This window comes from Notothenia coriiceps, unplaced genomic scaffold (genome assembly GCF_000735185.1).
Source record: "Notothenia coriiceps isolate Sejong01 unplaced genomic scaffold, NC01 NC01_scaffold00014698, whole genome shotgun sequence".
NCBI classification, from domain to species: Eukaryota; Metazoa; Chordata; class Actinopteri; order Perciformes; family Nototheniidae; genus Notothenia; species Notothenia coriiceps.
The window spans coordinates 1-15,535 of NW_011347399.1; the positions used below are offsets into that span (position 1 = coordinate 1).

The 15,535-nt window shown below is 39.3% G+C and overlaps 1 protein-coding gene across 1 annotated transcript; it reads right to left on the reverse strand.

Moving 5' to 3' along the window:
• Positions 1 to 5: 5 nt before the first annotated feature.
• LOC104948620 (collagen alpha-1(XV) chain-like) lies at positions 6 to 10,958 on the reverse strand (the record flags this gene model as incomplete). Its single annotated transcript, XM_010774824.1, has 10 exons — positions 10,305 to 10,958; positions 6,921 to 7,108; positions 5,647 to 5,856; positions 5,151 to 5,303; positions 2,620 to 2,694; positions 2,154 to 2,252; positions 1,439 to 1,553; positions 532 to 572; positions 227 to 400; positions 6 to 23 (listed from the first exon to the last, which is right to left on the reverse strand). Coding segments are annotated over exons 1-10 (1,470 nt in total), but the record flags the coding sequence as incomplete, so codon positions are not given.
• Between the last annotated feature and the right edge of the window lie 4,577 nt (positions 10,959 to 15,535).

The window sequence follows — 15,535 nt, forward strand, 5'->3', positions numbered from 1 at the left end:
TCTCCCTTATCACCCTTGTGTCCCTGTAAAGAGTAGAGCAAGATTTAGGATCAGTATTACATTTAATGAAAAGCACACACACACACACACACACACACACACACACACACACACACACACACACACACACACACACACACACACACACACACACACACACACACACACACACACACACACACACACACACACACACACACACTCCCTATCTCGCTGGCACACACACCGCCTGTCCGTCTCTCCCTTGCTGTCCTGGGGACCCGGGGGCTCCGGCTGGTCCTTGTGTCCCTCTCGGCCCAGGTTGAGCTTGCCCAGGTAGATGGCTGGGGCCTGGGTGTCCAGGTGGGCCTCTGGGTCCAGGACTTCCACGCTCTCCTTTTATCCCATGTATGACATGACCCTAAACATCCATACAAAATATAACGTCCATGAGTAGAGAGCAGAGAAGTTTTTATAAAAAAGATACTGCTGTGCAAAAATAATTTGGATTTGTCATCATTTTGAACAATATAATATAAAACGTCAACTCACATCTCTGGGTCCCTCCCCTGGCTCCTGTGTCATGTGTGGCCCTGTACACAGCATATGACATCATCAACAGATGTGACCAATCAGAGTCTGGCAAGGTAACACTGTCCAGGCTGTAGCTTGACATAAGGGCCACTTTTTCATTTTCCCAACCAACATTTATCATGCTAGTCCCGTAAGGACAGAATCGCAAGCCTGCTTTCCTTAAGCTTTGGGCCACCGCTGCCCCTGTTGAGGCAGCTATTGAAAACATTAGATAGTGGTCTTCAGTGAACAAAATCCTACAAAAAATATCTAGTATTTTAGTAATGGACACAACCAATTAACTGTTCAAATGTAAAAGCAATGTCAAAAGATTAGGTTCAATTAACTTTAAAGACTACAGTTAATATATTGGTCTTTCATAGAACTGTCTAACTTATCTAGAACATTCTATATTTAGTATTATTTGTGGTTCATGTCATTTCTACTGTAGATATAATACACGTGCTGTTGTTTATTGTTAAATTTAATTTAATTAAAATGTTGGGATAAATAAATTCTCTATCTATCAAAACCTTGAAAGGAAAATGAAAAGAAATTAAGTGATTCAGTTATTCATTATAATCTTAATTATTCTTTTTACTTTTTTGATGTTTCTAAGCCTATATAACAAAAAAAACATCTGTAAGTTAGGGGGGAAAACAGTTTTGCTCTGTGAAATGTTATGTATTTGTTGTTATAATATTGAATAATGGAGAGCTCCAAAATAAAATCCCGTAATTATATTAAGCTTCTCAGTTCAAGCAGTGGATGAAAAAAAAGTAACTTGCAAAAAAGGTCCTGGCAAAACTTCCTCTTTTGCTTTCTTTAAGCTTCTGTACAATTCCTACAGAAAATAATAATAATGTATATTCAGTTTTATTCTGACCTTTTAGCAGCATGTCTTTAGTGGCCTCTGTTGTAGTCTGCTGACCGGAGAACTCCTCCAGCTCCATCTCCGGGGCCTCAGTGGGTGGAGCTCTGACTGGAACACTGTCCTCCTCCTCATATTGATGAAGAAGAGGACAAGGTCAAAAGGTCATTCGAATAAAAGAAAAAAGAGACATTTGAGAGAAATACCAAATCATTTGACATTTTGTGCTTTTGGTGCCCCTGTTGTTTATGCAAGTCTCTACCATGTCATTAACCATACATAACAATTATTTAGCTTCTGAGGGACTGGTGTCTTTGAAGCTTCAAAGTCAATGTTGATTATGGGATATTTGGGGTCAGCCTGATTTCCTGGTTGAGGGGGAATGAAAGGTTGTCCCGGAACAAATAAGTAAAACACAAATCAACTTGCACAGGAGGAGTGCTGTTTAGGGTCATGATGATAAGAAAGGGGGGGGGGGACTCTAACACACACTCGAGTGTATTTTTCAAACAGCAAATACTGCATTTAGAGCCCTTCCTGCTTAAGTGTGGGCTTCTAAAGAAACCAGAACTCTTTCTCGCAGTTGTTCTCATTTACAGGATATGTCTTCCAGTCAAATGAAGATCTAAAACTTTCGAAAGATATGATATCTCCAAAACAAAACAAAATATTTACTCAACAAGACCTTTTTCAGGTTCTCATTATCCAGCAGCCAATCCAGCTAACTTACCTTCTTTGTGCCTTGTTTTCTCTCGTGTGTGTTCTTCATCATTTCCTCCTCTGACTCTCTGTCATCCAATGCATCATCTCCACTGGTGAATCCCGAGGCCTTTATTAAACATCACATGGTGTGTTAGTTTGGGGAAAAATTAGGTAAATGACAAACAAATAATTAGGTAGTGTCCCACGTTTTGCCAGTTAAAGATAATGTTACAGACAATAAGTTAAAAAAGTATAAAGCGCTTCCTATGGCAATCATGTAGGAGGAAAAACCAAATAGTTGTCTGATTACAGCAAAGGTTTACTCATGATCATTAATCCAGCTAATAGGTACTTTGTTGAGGGAAGATCTCTGACCACTAGGGGGTAACGTCGATACATTTGTGATTTGTGTACAGAATTTTAAACTATAACTTATGAATAGTACGTTCCTGTGTGCCAAACACCTATATTGTGTTTATGTGTGCATTTCTCACATAAGGGTCATCATCTTCACACTGCTCCTCAGCTGCTCTAGGATCATCTTTTATCACCAGCTGCTGAATGGATCCCTGAAGGGAGAGACAGAGAGCGAGAGGATTAGGAAAAACCTTCAAAAACTGCCATCTTGACACCTTAACTACATACTACATGTATATTCACTCAGGTTACATGGAGGAAAAGTAAAACAAAAAAAACAGGACCCAAAATCAACGAGCGAAAATGTAAACTTTTACCTCGGAATATCAATCATGTCATTCGTTACACAGACATTATGGAAATGAGAATGAGCAGAAAGTTCAATGATTAACTTTTTTAAACCTATCAACAATATCTTAAACAGTAAATGCTGGCTTTACCTCCAACAGCTGCAACAATTAAATACGACTTACACATCAAAGCAACATAATAGTAATTTAATCATAATATTAAAATATTTAATAGCTAACAAAGGAGCCAATGTTCTGCATATTGAGTACGTTACGTTTAAAGGAACCATATTAGTAACCATAATTGTATTTTGTGCCTCTACTTTGACATGCCTTAATATTCAAATGTGCTTTATTTTTCTCATACTGCCTGTGCTGCAGCCCCTCTTTTCACCCTCTGTCTAAAACCAGAGGCCTGGTTCAGAGATGTCCCGCCCCTTAGCCTATCGGGCACAATGGAAGCGCAAGTGTTGCATAGTGATGTCACTATGTTCCAGAAATAAACTAAGGAGTCCAACGATGCGTTTCATGCATGGGGGAGTGTTTCTGGGATAAACTCCTTCTTGTGTAAACTTTGGGATTTTAGCCTTTGCAGACTAATTACATGCACAAAAACCTATATAACACACCCAAACCCCAAAAGGCATAATAGGGCCTCTTTAAAGTTAATAAGAATGTACATTTTGCCCATAATACTCACTCTTCTTTCGCAAAAGAATGTTTAACGCACCGAAGTTGTATGAACATTTTACTGTTGTGACCTAAACAAGTGCTCTCTTTCTCTCTTTATATAGTTTGAACAGAGGAGCAATGCACACACAATGAAGTACATTTCCGTTAATACCATCACCTAAGAGACCGGATTTCCAAAAATGTACCTAAACAACATCAATACTCGCAGCATGGTGATAAAAGCGCAAGTTTATAAAGTTTATATGGTAACATGGAGAGAGATGTCGAGTCCTACATTTACAACATTCACACATACACACACATGCTGATTAAAAAGGGCCCCATGCCATGACTGCTCCACTTTGAAGCCCATGACAACAAACCAAGGACACACACACACACACACACACACACACACACACACACACACACACACACACACACACACACACACACACACTTCCGATTGGATGTTACCAATTCTGAGCATGCACACATTCTGTCGTCATGCTTCAGATAACCCGTTCAATAAGTCAGGCCACACTGAACAAAGCCTTCCCCTCACCATGGCAACAAGTGACTGGCAGCTTGGGTTTATCTTTTGTAAGTGTCGTTAACGATGGTCCAAGGGTGATTCCAGTAATAATGTCAGTTTGAAGAGAGTTTACTTTATTGTAGGTGTACATTATGCTGTCACCCCATTGACTTATAGAGGACCTTACTACACAATCCCAATTGGCGGCAGACTCAAAGGCCCGAGAAAAAGCCCTTGATCTGACCACAACTAAGCTTTGTTGACATCTCAGACTTCCTCATCTGCCATCAACTTACTCCCCCGTCCTCTCCTCCCATCCTCATCTCACTCCCCTCCCTTCCTTCTTTACCATCTCTTTGCTGTCCTCCTCTTCTTGCTTCCTCTCTGATCTTTATAGTTGTATAGCATAGAATATAAAACAAGTAAGCATGTTCTTATTATAAAGAAATACCTTGCAGAGACTGGCTACTAAGTTTTGTAAGCACTTGTTGCCTTATAACTTGTTAATAGCACTGTACAATTATAATTTATTTTTTAAAGTGAACAATAAAGTTAATTATCACAATACATTAATATAATTTTTAATTGAATCTTTTTCAACTTCACATAAAGCCAACCCTGATCACTTATATTGACTTGTAACCATCTTATAATGTATTTTTTCTAAAAGTTATTTCTTATAATTTATAATCACATAATAGTCGATACTATAAAGTGTTACGACACAGTATAATAGTAGAACATTTTTTTTACAAGGGACAAGGTTTTTAGTTGTTCTGCATGTTGCTTACACAAGATACTTATTGTAAAAGCAAAATAGTATTTTCTTCAAGCATTTAGTTCAAACATAAATTATTTCTGTTTTTCTAAAATGCTGGACATTTTTCAGAAGACACAGACTGTAGGCAGATGACATTTCAGCTCTTTTAATGAGAGGCCAGAACACACAGGCACACACCTACAGGAACACATGTGATCTGAAGCCTACACTGACAAACTGCACACTGATATTGACAAAGGCAGGCATCATTCTTCCTCCTTCTCCTTGCCCTTTATGCATTCTTGTCCTCACTCAGTGACATTTCTACATTTAAAGGATTTTGCAACCTACCACAAACTTGTTGAGCCCCGTGCCTCCTGCATTAGCTACGAAAACTCCTGAATTGTGCGAGAAGTTGAGTCGTTCTGGTCTGCGATGGAATGTCGTCCTCTCTGCCTCGCCACAGTCCATGTAGAGACGGACCTCATCTTGCTCCACCACCACCTGATGGAGGATTATATAAAATACACCAATTGTTTAGTCATTGAAATGTTCATTGTTGTTGATAAAATATTATTCTAATATTTTGTAAAAAAAGGATTGGTGAGGATGTAAGGATTCAATGAATGTGATGCCTTAATTTGTTATCATCTAAAAAAAAACAATCCTTAAATCAACCAAAAAAACAAAAATACATTTCAAAATAATACCAATCCATTAATTGCACAATTAACTGTTTTGGTGTGAAGGTATACCATAAAAAGTTTGAATTAAAGGTTTGAAGCAACTGAAAACGTCTCCCTGATCTTATACATTATCATTAACACAGACAGCACATGATGCTCACCGTGAATCGTGTCCACTGCTCGGTCATATCAGGGACACTAAAGGAAGCAGCTTTTTGGCTGTGTGAAGCTTGTTCCTCATCAGTGTAGTATAGTAAGATGCTCTGGAGGCCCCCCCGTACCGGAGTGAGGGCCAAACCCAGCTCCACCACCTTCTGACGGGCATCTGTGATGGCGAAGAGGACCCCTCCTCTCTGAGAGGCTGGACGCACCTGGAGTAAGCGCAAGGCAGGATTCAGAGTCATCTTTCCCACATTATAGGAACATTATAGACGTACCATTTAACATATAAATACAGTAATGTACAATACTGAAATTGACAGACATTCCAGTACACATATATTTAGAAAATGTTTGGGGAAAATAGAAACTTTTTAGCACTGAAAATATAGGACTCTTGCTTTATCGTCAAACTGACACAAGGTGACTGCGGTCAAGCCAGCCTCCACTCGGGAAAACCTAGTCAAGCCAGCCATAAAAAAAAAATCGTCCCTCTGTGTTTAGATGAGAATAAAACAAAAACTGTCCAGTATCAAAGACTCATTTCACTTCAGGGTGATAGCAGGACATCCCATGTAGTCACTCAGAAAAAATCAGGACATTCTGATGTACAGTTTCAAAATAAAAGACCTTTGAAGTCTCATATATGAGCTATCATCCCTGTCCCCAAAGGTCTTTTATTTTGAAACTGTACATCAGAATGTCCTGATTCTTTCTGAGTGACTACATGGGGTGTCCTGCTATCACCCTGGAGTGAGATGGATCTATGATACTGGACAGTTTTTGTTTTATTCTCATCCAAAAACAGGGATGATAACTCATACAATAGAGATTTCAAAGGTCTTTTATTTTGAAACTCTACATCAGAATGTCCTGACTTTTTCTGAGTGACTAGATGGGATGTCCTGCTATCACCCTGAAATGAAATTAGTCTTTGATACTGGACAGTTTTTGTTTTATTCTCATCTAAACACAGAGGGATGATTTTTTTGGACTCTACCGTAATGCATAGGATATTCGCGCACCGCAATATCACGTGAGGGCTGGCTTGACTAGGTTTTTCCGAGTGGAGGCTGGCTTGACCGCAGTCACAAGGTGGCAACATAAAATATATTTACCATGAAAATTGTTCAGAAGAAAATTCATGCAATGTAAACAGTTGCTTATCGTATACTTAGTTCAATTTGTGTGTAAATCACTGTATGACCCATTAAAACAGAATGCGGCATACATAGGGTTTGAAAAGGTTGAAAAGTATTCAGTTCTTTAGTTTTACCGTAACAATGATGGCAAAGTCTCTGTAGAATGAGCCTGGCACGAAGGTCTTGGTGAGCCGACCGATGTTGGCATCAGGCCCGAGGTTGTAGGCTGGAAAACCCTCATGGCCAGGAGTAAAGGAGACGGAGGGAGGGAGGGGCACGCCAATTAACTCCGTCAGGTCCAGATGACCTGCTGAGCCTCGCTCTATCACAGAAGGAGAAAATGTGTAAGTGGAAACAAAGGAGTAACATGTAGCATCCTGTTTTTCTTGACATGGGATAATTTCACTTCAATATCCTTCAATAAGTGGACCTTATGACCTAGATGCAGATAAACTTCTTTGGCGGGTGTCTGAACCCCAATTAAAACGGGTCTTCTTTGTCTGCAACCTGTGTGTTGCTGTTTCATACAAGCAAAAAAAAAGAGCTAGCTACCGGAATCATCTTGACATGACTTTAATTTGACTTGATTTGATCCAGACAGTGCCCACGCCTCACTGCTCTGCCTCACATGGACATAATCCTCCGAAAAAGAAATGGCAGGTAATTAGAGTATTTTGTGTGTATGTGAAGAGATGGCTTCACATTGTCTTGATTCCCCCCACTAAGAGTATGTCTCCCGTGGCGACTAACTCTCACCTTAGCATTCCGGGCGAGAGCACCCCTGCTACCTATACCACTGTCATGCACACATAAAATATGTACACACACAGATAGAAAGTATTTTGCATACATTGTGCACACATCAAATACACACCTCACCCACGTTAACATACACGCATACACATAGACCAGAAAGGCCAACATCTTGGGGTCTGTTCATCAACCTGGCCCACTGAAAGCACCTGTGTGTGTATGTGTGTGCAGCACAGAAGCACACACACAAGTAAAGCTCTGCACATTTAAACACTTAATGTTGCAACAGGTGGGCACTCAAGATGTGCAAACTAAACACTCACAAACACACACCAAAGTGGTAACACACCTCCAGTCCAGATGTGAAGTCATTAGTTCTCTGTGTAATGACTGAGAGGAACAGACTTCTGTGAGGGAGCTCATGATACAACCAGCAGGCTGTCCGGTGGCCACTGACTGCAAAGTTTAGCTTTTTATCCCTGACTGTGACTGTGAGACACATTTGAATATACCTCTTTATACAACTTAGTGAATCCGGTCTGATAGTGACATGATGGCAGCAACATGTTGGTGATTACCAGTCATGACTTGGAAAGCAGCCATTTCAAATTGTTGCTACTGTGAAGAGTTCTCAGCCACTTTGGCCAGAGAAAGAAGAGGAAAGAAGGGCCAAATATTGGTTTGTGACTGTGAGAAAAAAGGAAAGGAATTTCTATCAGCACATTTTGGGAACAATATGCTAGTCTTGTTATACCTCAACTGAATAAACAACTTACATTTAATACAGATTTTATAGTAGCTAGATCAATTTTAAACTTTAAAGTAGCTACACTTCAAGCCAAAGCTGATATAGCAGTTAAGCTACTATTACTTTGCTAAGCTAGTTACCTTTTCTCAGTAGGCTACGAGTTTGATCAATTCCAACTGTTTTTATTCTTCATGACCATATTTTTCCACTGCACACTCATCTAATGTAACAACAAACTGAATGACCAACACAGTGATCAACATTTATTTAATTAAATTCTAGGAAAAAGCTAGGGGCAGAAAGTCAGTAAGTTTAGCCTTAGCCAACGCTAGCTGCGACTATATTTAACCAATGTTATTAGCTACAACTGAATTTAGCTTCCTTAATTAAGTTGTGATTGTCTTTTTTAGTTGGCATGAAAACATTTCGATGTTAAAACACATATTAAGCAGCTGATGAGCCAAATCTAGGCCTTCACTGCCCATGAACAAACAAAACAGATAAAGATCCACCAAATATCTTGTGAATGATTTGTGATTGGAAAACTGATGTTAAACCTTTGTAAAAATATTTTTTACACATATTATCTTCAATTAAGTAAACTTTTTCGGGGTTTTATGCAAAGTATTAGGTTTTTATGTGTGTAAACATTCACACTTCAACATAAAGCATGTTATGAGTTAAGATTAAGCAATAAGGTTGAGGGAATATGATACAACCTTGAGAACAAAATACTGTGGTCACTACCGAAAGACTAGATGTTATCAACTAAAATGATATGATACTGATTGGTTTAATGTGTTCAATTTCAACAATAATCAACTCTGGAATCAATATGATCAGTATTATGCATTTTACAAAGAAAAATGTCATTGAGATTTTTATGAATTGTATAAATTGAACTTTGAATTTTGATTAAAAATTCACTTTTATTTTTTTACTACAGTACTATGTTTCGGTAGTGACCATTTTTGGTAGAGGAAGAACATTCCAATACAGTCTGACAATACGATATACAAAGGTACGGTTCTTTTACTAGATATGTGTAATTCAGATATGGTACAAAATATATATGGACAAAGTTTTTGGAAAAAAACATACAACATTTTAAAACATTTCCAACCTGACTTTGGTCCAATTCGGTAGAATGCCCCCTATAACTAGTAACAACGAACATGACAGCCATTGGTCCAATCACATTCTCATGACATCATGTGGTATGGATTTAAAATAATAGACTTTGTAATAATTAAAATTGTATTGTAAACATATTTTATACAAATGTTTTAATGTGCAAACACTCAGCCGCACTTATTATTTAAGAAAACTATTACCGTAATAAAAGACAAGTTAAGTGGTCAGTCATGCGTCAAACAATCATTAAGTTAATTGCATACAATTCTTCAGTCACCAAATCAAACACTTCAGTCATCTGATCTCTCCTTCGTTTTGCGTGACATTTTTCAACTCTAACTCCCTCCTCAAGAACCTAATCCTCATCACGTTGGCCGCATGGACGCTTGATCAGCTTGAGGAGACTTATAAAGCCAATATTAACAAACCCCTAGCGTTTCCATGTATAACCTTTTAAACCCTCCTTGACCCTGATGTGGCACAGACAAAAGCTCCCTGCCCCACTCTTTCTCTAGATTTGAAAGATTCCAACAGTTTTAATGCTAAGCACATCAGGGTACACTAACGGCCCGTCCACACGGCGGCGTGGGTTGAAGCTTCAACGCTTCTGCCCATTCACTTTGAATGGGCAGAATGGTCTTACATAGTAACTGTTCAATTGTTGAACAAGACATTTCTCCAACAACTTTTTATTGAATTATTTATTTTTATTGTTTAAATCAGACATTGACTAAATTGCTGGTAACTCAAAGGCATACATCACCTTACATAAAAGTTGACAGTTCTAATACCAAATATGAAGCCACTCTTAGCTAGAAATCTGCCAATGGGAACTCTTGGGAAAATAAACTATTGCACTCTTAAACTCATCAGTGAAACTCACCACTTTTCCAGTGTTTCAGGGGTTTGCATTGGGCCCTAGCTTTGCTGCCAGCACCTGCATTCTCCTTTGGAGGTAAAGTCCCAGGTACTGCAGTGCTTTGACCAAAGATTTCCACTCCAGGGGTGGGTGTGAGGGGCAGTACAGACCCCTCTGTCAGAGTGCTTGTCTCCGGGGCTTTCTCTGTCACCCCGTCCTCCTTTAACATCCATTCTGCTGTCCCTGGGATGTCAGAAGAACCCAGGGAGGTGATGGATGGAGAAGTGATGTAGGAAGGAATGGGAGAAGTCATAGAGATTGTGGTGGTTTTAGGTTTTGCCCAGATGAAATTCCACCATTGGGCTTGAGCGGGAGAGAATGAGAGGAAGAACAGAGCAAAAGAGAGGCGAAGGGCTCCCATCCTCTCACTTTGTCTCACATGAATAATAAGCCGGTCCTGTTAACTGCATCTATAAACTGCAACCCACGTGCCAACAGGGATTAAAGCAATACAGTGCTATGTCTCCATCTATAGAGGATGCACTTGCAAAGACCTGCAGAGTGTGTTTAAGTAACTCTGAGTATTCCACGAGGTCCAGTGCTGCAAGAAATATTCAAGGAACGGCCTTACAGCTCCTTTCTTTTCTCCTCTCGTTATGTCCTTTTTTTCTCACTCCGTCTGTGTCTCTTGGTCGTTTGTGACTCCCTGACATCTCTGTCTTTTTCCCCTCTCCCGCCCCTCTTCTCTCCCTCTTTGTAATTACCGACTCCCCCTCCTCTGGCACACACAACACAGCAGACTTCATTTTCTCTCCTTTTTTACTCAGACAGGCAGATTAGAGAGTTAGTTAGTCCATCCTCCTCCTCCTCTTCCTCCTACTTTCCCATCTGTGTGTGTGTGTGTGTGTGTGTGTGTGTGTGTGTGTGTGTGTGTGCGTGCGTGCGTGCGTGCGTGCGTGCGTGGGTGAGTGCGTGAGTGAGTGTTAGCTTCCCTAGAGCAAGTGGTACTGTTCTGTATGAATAAGGTGTCAAAGGGTGAATGACTCGTAGTATGCTTTGAGGGGTCAAACAGACCTGATAAAGAGCTGTATAACTTCACTCCGTTTACCATTTGCAATCAAAAAGTTCCACTATCTCATATTGATAATAAGAGAAGATCCATTTTGGTATTTGTTATAGATTTGCTCCAAAATGTAATTTACCAATTCCACACCCTTCGACCAGGTTACAAGAAAACCAGGCACGTTTTCTTTAACCTCCGAACAAATAGACAAACTCTCATCTTGTAAAAGAGATCCTTTAGGTTTAAGATTGCATTCAAATTCACAATGGCGCCTACAGTATATATTTAAACTGTCTGAGAGTTATTGCGTCTCCATCTGTGTGTGAGAGGAACGAGAGGGAGGTGAGAACACAGAAAGGATTTCTCACGAACATGCAAAGATGAAAACAATTTTGAACAAATTCCATATCGTGCTATTTATTACCTTCGCTGCTTAGTTGCCAGGCAAACACTGATTAATTTCTTTGGTGGCAGAACGGTAATAGAAACAGACTCTGATTCAACACCTGACGAAGTGAGAATTTAGATTTAAAGACATTCAAACAACCATCAATCAATATCAGGTTAAAAGCACCAATACAATAATATAACATCATTTTTGTTGTGTCAATGTTTTAAAGCTGTGTCGATGGTTTCTGCAGTAAATGCTGTCTGACAATAGAAAATGTCTGCCGTCATGTGAAATGAACACTGAGCCTTTCCAGTAGTTTGTGGTGCGCAGAGATGACTCAGGGATTATGGGGCTCAAGAGAAAATGAGAAAATGTGAACAAACAAATAAATATTTAAAGGAGGACAGAGAAGGATGAGGTTAGGAGGGAAATGAAAGAGTAGTGAGTAATCTAATCTAATCTAAAGATGTAATCCTGCCGTTGTTGCCCTCTATCTCTCTCTCAACAACCAACATGCAGTCTAACATGGACCTGGTGTCGAACTAAATGAGACACAGTGGAGCAGGGCTACCCCCAAAAACCCTTGTTGATGCACACTGTTAAACCCAGATGTAAGGGCACGATATGTCAGTTTGACGCATTCTGGTTCTGTTTCTGACCCTTGTGTCTGAGCTCTTGTGGATTTTGGGTTTGAATGTATTGACTTCTTGATTCTCCATTTGCCAACATGGGTTTGGCTCGAAAAAGTGATTCCACTGCTTGGTTGAATACTCGATTCCAATTGGTAGATTTGGACCTCCTTCATTAGACTGGTTAATGGAAATGAAAATGTAATCAGACTTGGAGAGTTACAGAAAACGTTGCTGTCGTCACAGTTCCAGACATTGGTACGAACTGGAACAGACTGTTTTTGGTTATGGAAGCAATTAGATCATTTTAAAATAATTTGAAATCAATTTGTTGCGTTAAATTACTCTATGTAGTAAGCAGGATAATATGGAATAACTGTTGGGGTTATTTTGCTACGATAACCGGCTTGTTACTCATTATTCCATTACGTATGTACTTTTTTGCCACTAGGGGTCACTTAAACAAACAATAACTCATGACAGAGTTTGGGGATGTAAACATAGCATTTTATAATGAGAGTAGGTGTCTTTCAACCATTTAGTTTAACTTGATTGGTAGGTGAAGTATTCTCTTGAACACCCACACTGACATGCACAGTTTGTGTCGTGTGGAGCCTCTAACTGCTTAACGCAGCTTTTGTGTGTTTAAATATTGACTGTGTGTGTGTGTGTGTGTGTGTGTGTGTGTGTGTGTGTGTGTGTGTGTGTGTGTGTGTGTGTGTGTGTGTGTGTGTGTGTGTGTGTGTGTGTGTGTGTTCTCTGGGTCATACTTGGGGTCTTTTTCAGCCTATCCCTCACACCACATGTACAGTACAGCATGACAAGTCTGATAAACATGCACACAAACTTGGGATGAGGTACTTGGGACTGAGGATGTGGTGAGATAACAAAAGGCCATATCAAAACTGAAATTAGTCTAAAATACACTCGAGGAGCATTATCAGGGAGATGTCTTTATAAGGACATTAGGGCAAAGCATTCCTTCCTAGCTAGATGTAACATTTTATAAATAAATTCAAAACATTAAAAGAAAATAAGAAAAACTTGTCATAGCCAAATAGCTGTGTAGTAAAGTGGGGTTTGGAGCTTTGCAATGCATTATGCTTAGTATATCCTTTAATTAATTAAAAACTCTGTCTTTTGCATATTAGAACATTTTTCTTTCCTATTGACATTTCATTTATGTATCAAGCATGTTTGTGCATTTATATTTCTTACTGTTTCTAAGACAAACAATTAAGCTTCCCTTTATTATTCTGGGTTTTACAGTACAATGCAACTTGATTCACTTTCACGTATTCAGTCTATTTTTAATGGGGTCAAGTGTTAATGGGAATATATAGACCAATATCAGAGAAATCCCATCAATTTCCTTCCTTAAGACCTAGTCATATTTCAGAGAAAATGCTAATTTTCTATATATTTTCTATACTTCTATATTGAGACTGTTCTTAAGTTGCTTATAAATAGAGATTTGTTTTGTTTTATTGAAGACTGAGAACACTAACCCTCCCCCTTTGAATGGCAGAGCAATAACAAAAAAGCCTTGATAGCATAACATACAAAAGTCACATGACTAAAATTAAAAAATAAACACAAAAGGTTGAATGGAAGCATTTATAAGTGTAGACTTTCTCTCTGCTGCAGCTCACTGATCAAGGAGAGAGGCAGAGAGGCCCCGTATTGGTGATGACAAAGAGATGCCTGTTCTGTCGTATTGTGCTTCTCTACATGTTTGGTTAGGACCAGGACGAGGGATGGAGTGCTTCTGAGGATCATTGGGTGGAGGTGTTTGTTTAGGCGGAAGAGGGGTGGGGTAACACTATATGTGATGGACTATATTTTAACACCTCACTTTTAAGGAGGAATCAAATTGCAACCTGTACTAAATACAGGAAACAACTGAAATATGCAAGGTTTTATGGGTGCCGGATATAGATGAAGATGGTGACATCAGCATAATATAGGCAATGTATAACATAAGAGAAGGAAGGGTAGACTGGCATTTCTAGCATTTGGCGTTCCAATAATTTGTATTCATATTTACAATTTGCATTACAAAAAATACCATCATGTTTATATGATGGAAACACCACTGATGAGACTCATAACAATTTGGTATCCATCGATATCAGAGATGCTTTTACTCATTGCATATGGCACATTTAGGCTCTTTAGGGTTGGACACATTGATTAACGCACTTTTATATACTATATATTTGTTGCACTCCCACTTTTTATTCTTACCCATGTGACATCATCCTTGTTCTTTCTCCTAACTGCCTTACCTAGGGGTGGTGGGTTGTAGGTGTTGATACATTTGATCAGACCCTGGGAGCCATGCCGGTCAGAGCACACTGACATAAAGACTGTTGTGGGAGGGAAAGGGTCGGTCTCTAACGGAGCAGATGATAGGTTTAAGATTTAAAGAGAGGGTGAGTGAGGAGACCCCCCAGGGGAAGATGCTTGATTAGTCATGGATTAGCCAGGGATAAGGTGGTGTGGAATGGGAAGGGGTGAGGATGGGTTAGAGGGGGTCAGGAAGAAAGGGGGGACCAAGTTCTGGGGTTATGGTTAGGGTTAGTCTAACCCTATTAAGCTGAGGTGTTCCGACTATAATGGTTGGCAATTATACAGGTTTTATCAAGGGGGAAATACGTTTTTAAAACCGTATCAATCAACGTTTTACCCACTTGGGGGCAGCAATAAAAACTGTAATAATTACATTTACATACTATAACTATGAACTGTAAAAAATGATTTGTTCAACATGTGATATGAAGACTTGAGTTTGGCACCAGCCGTCGCCATATAGGTTTTTCGAACCAAGAGGGTGGAGCAAAGTACATCTGAACTTTGAACAAGAGATTTCCAAACGACCAAAAGGTTAAATTAACTTTCATGAACAGAAAACCGATTGAAGTTTTAGGATGAAAATAAGAATAACACCAAGACCATGTCACACTGTGGTAGATACCTGTCAATCACAAGGTAGCCATTCCATAAAGCATAAGCTGCTTTATTAATGATTTGAGTCTAAATGGGTCCATAATATTTAAAATGATGTACAGGTTAAAGAAGACTTGAAAATAGCAATTGAGACCACAAACAAATTAGGAAAACATTTTCTGTGGTTAGACTTCTAGACAATCTGACTTCTTTCTGCAACCAG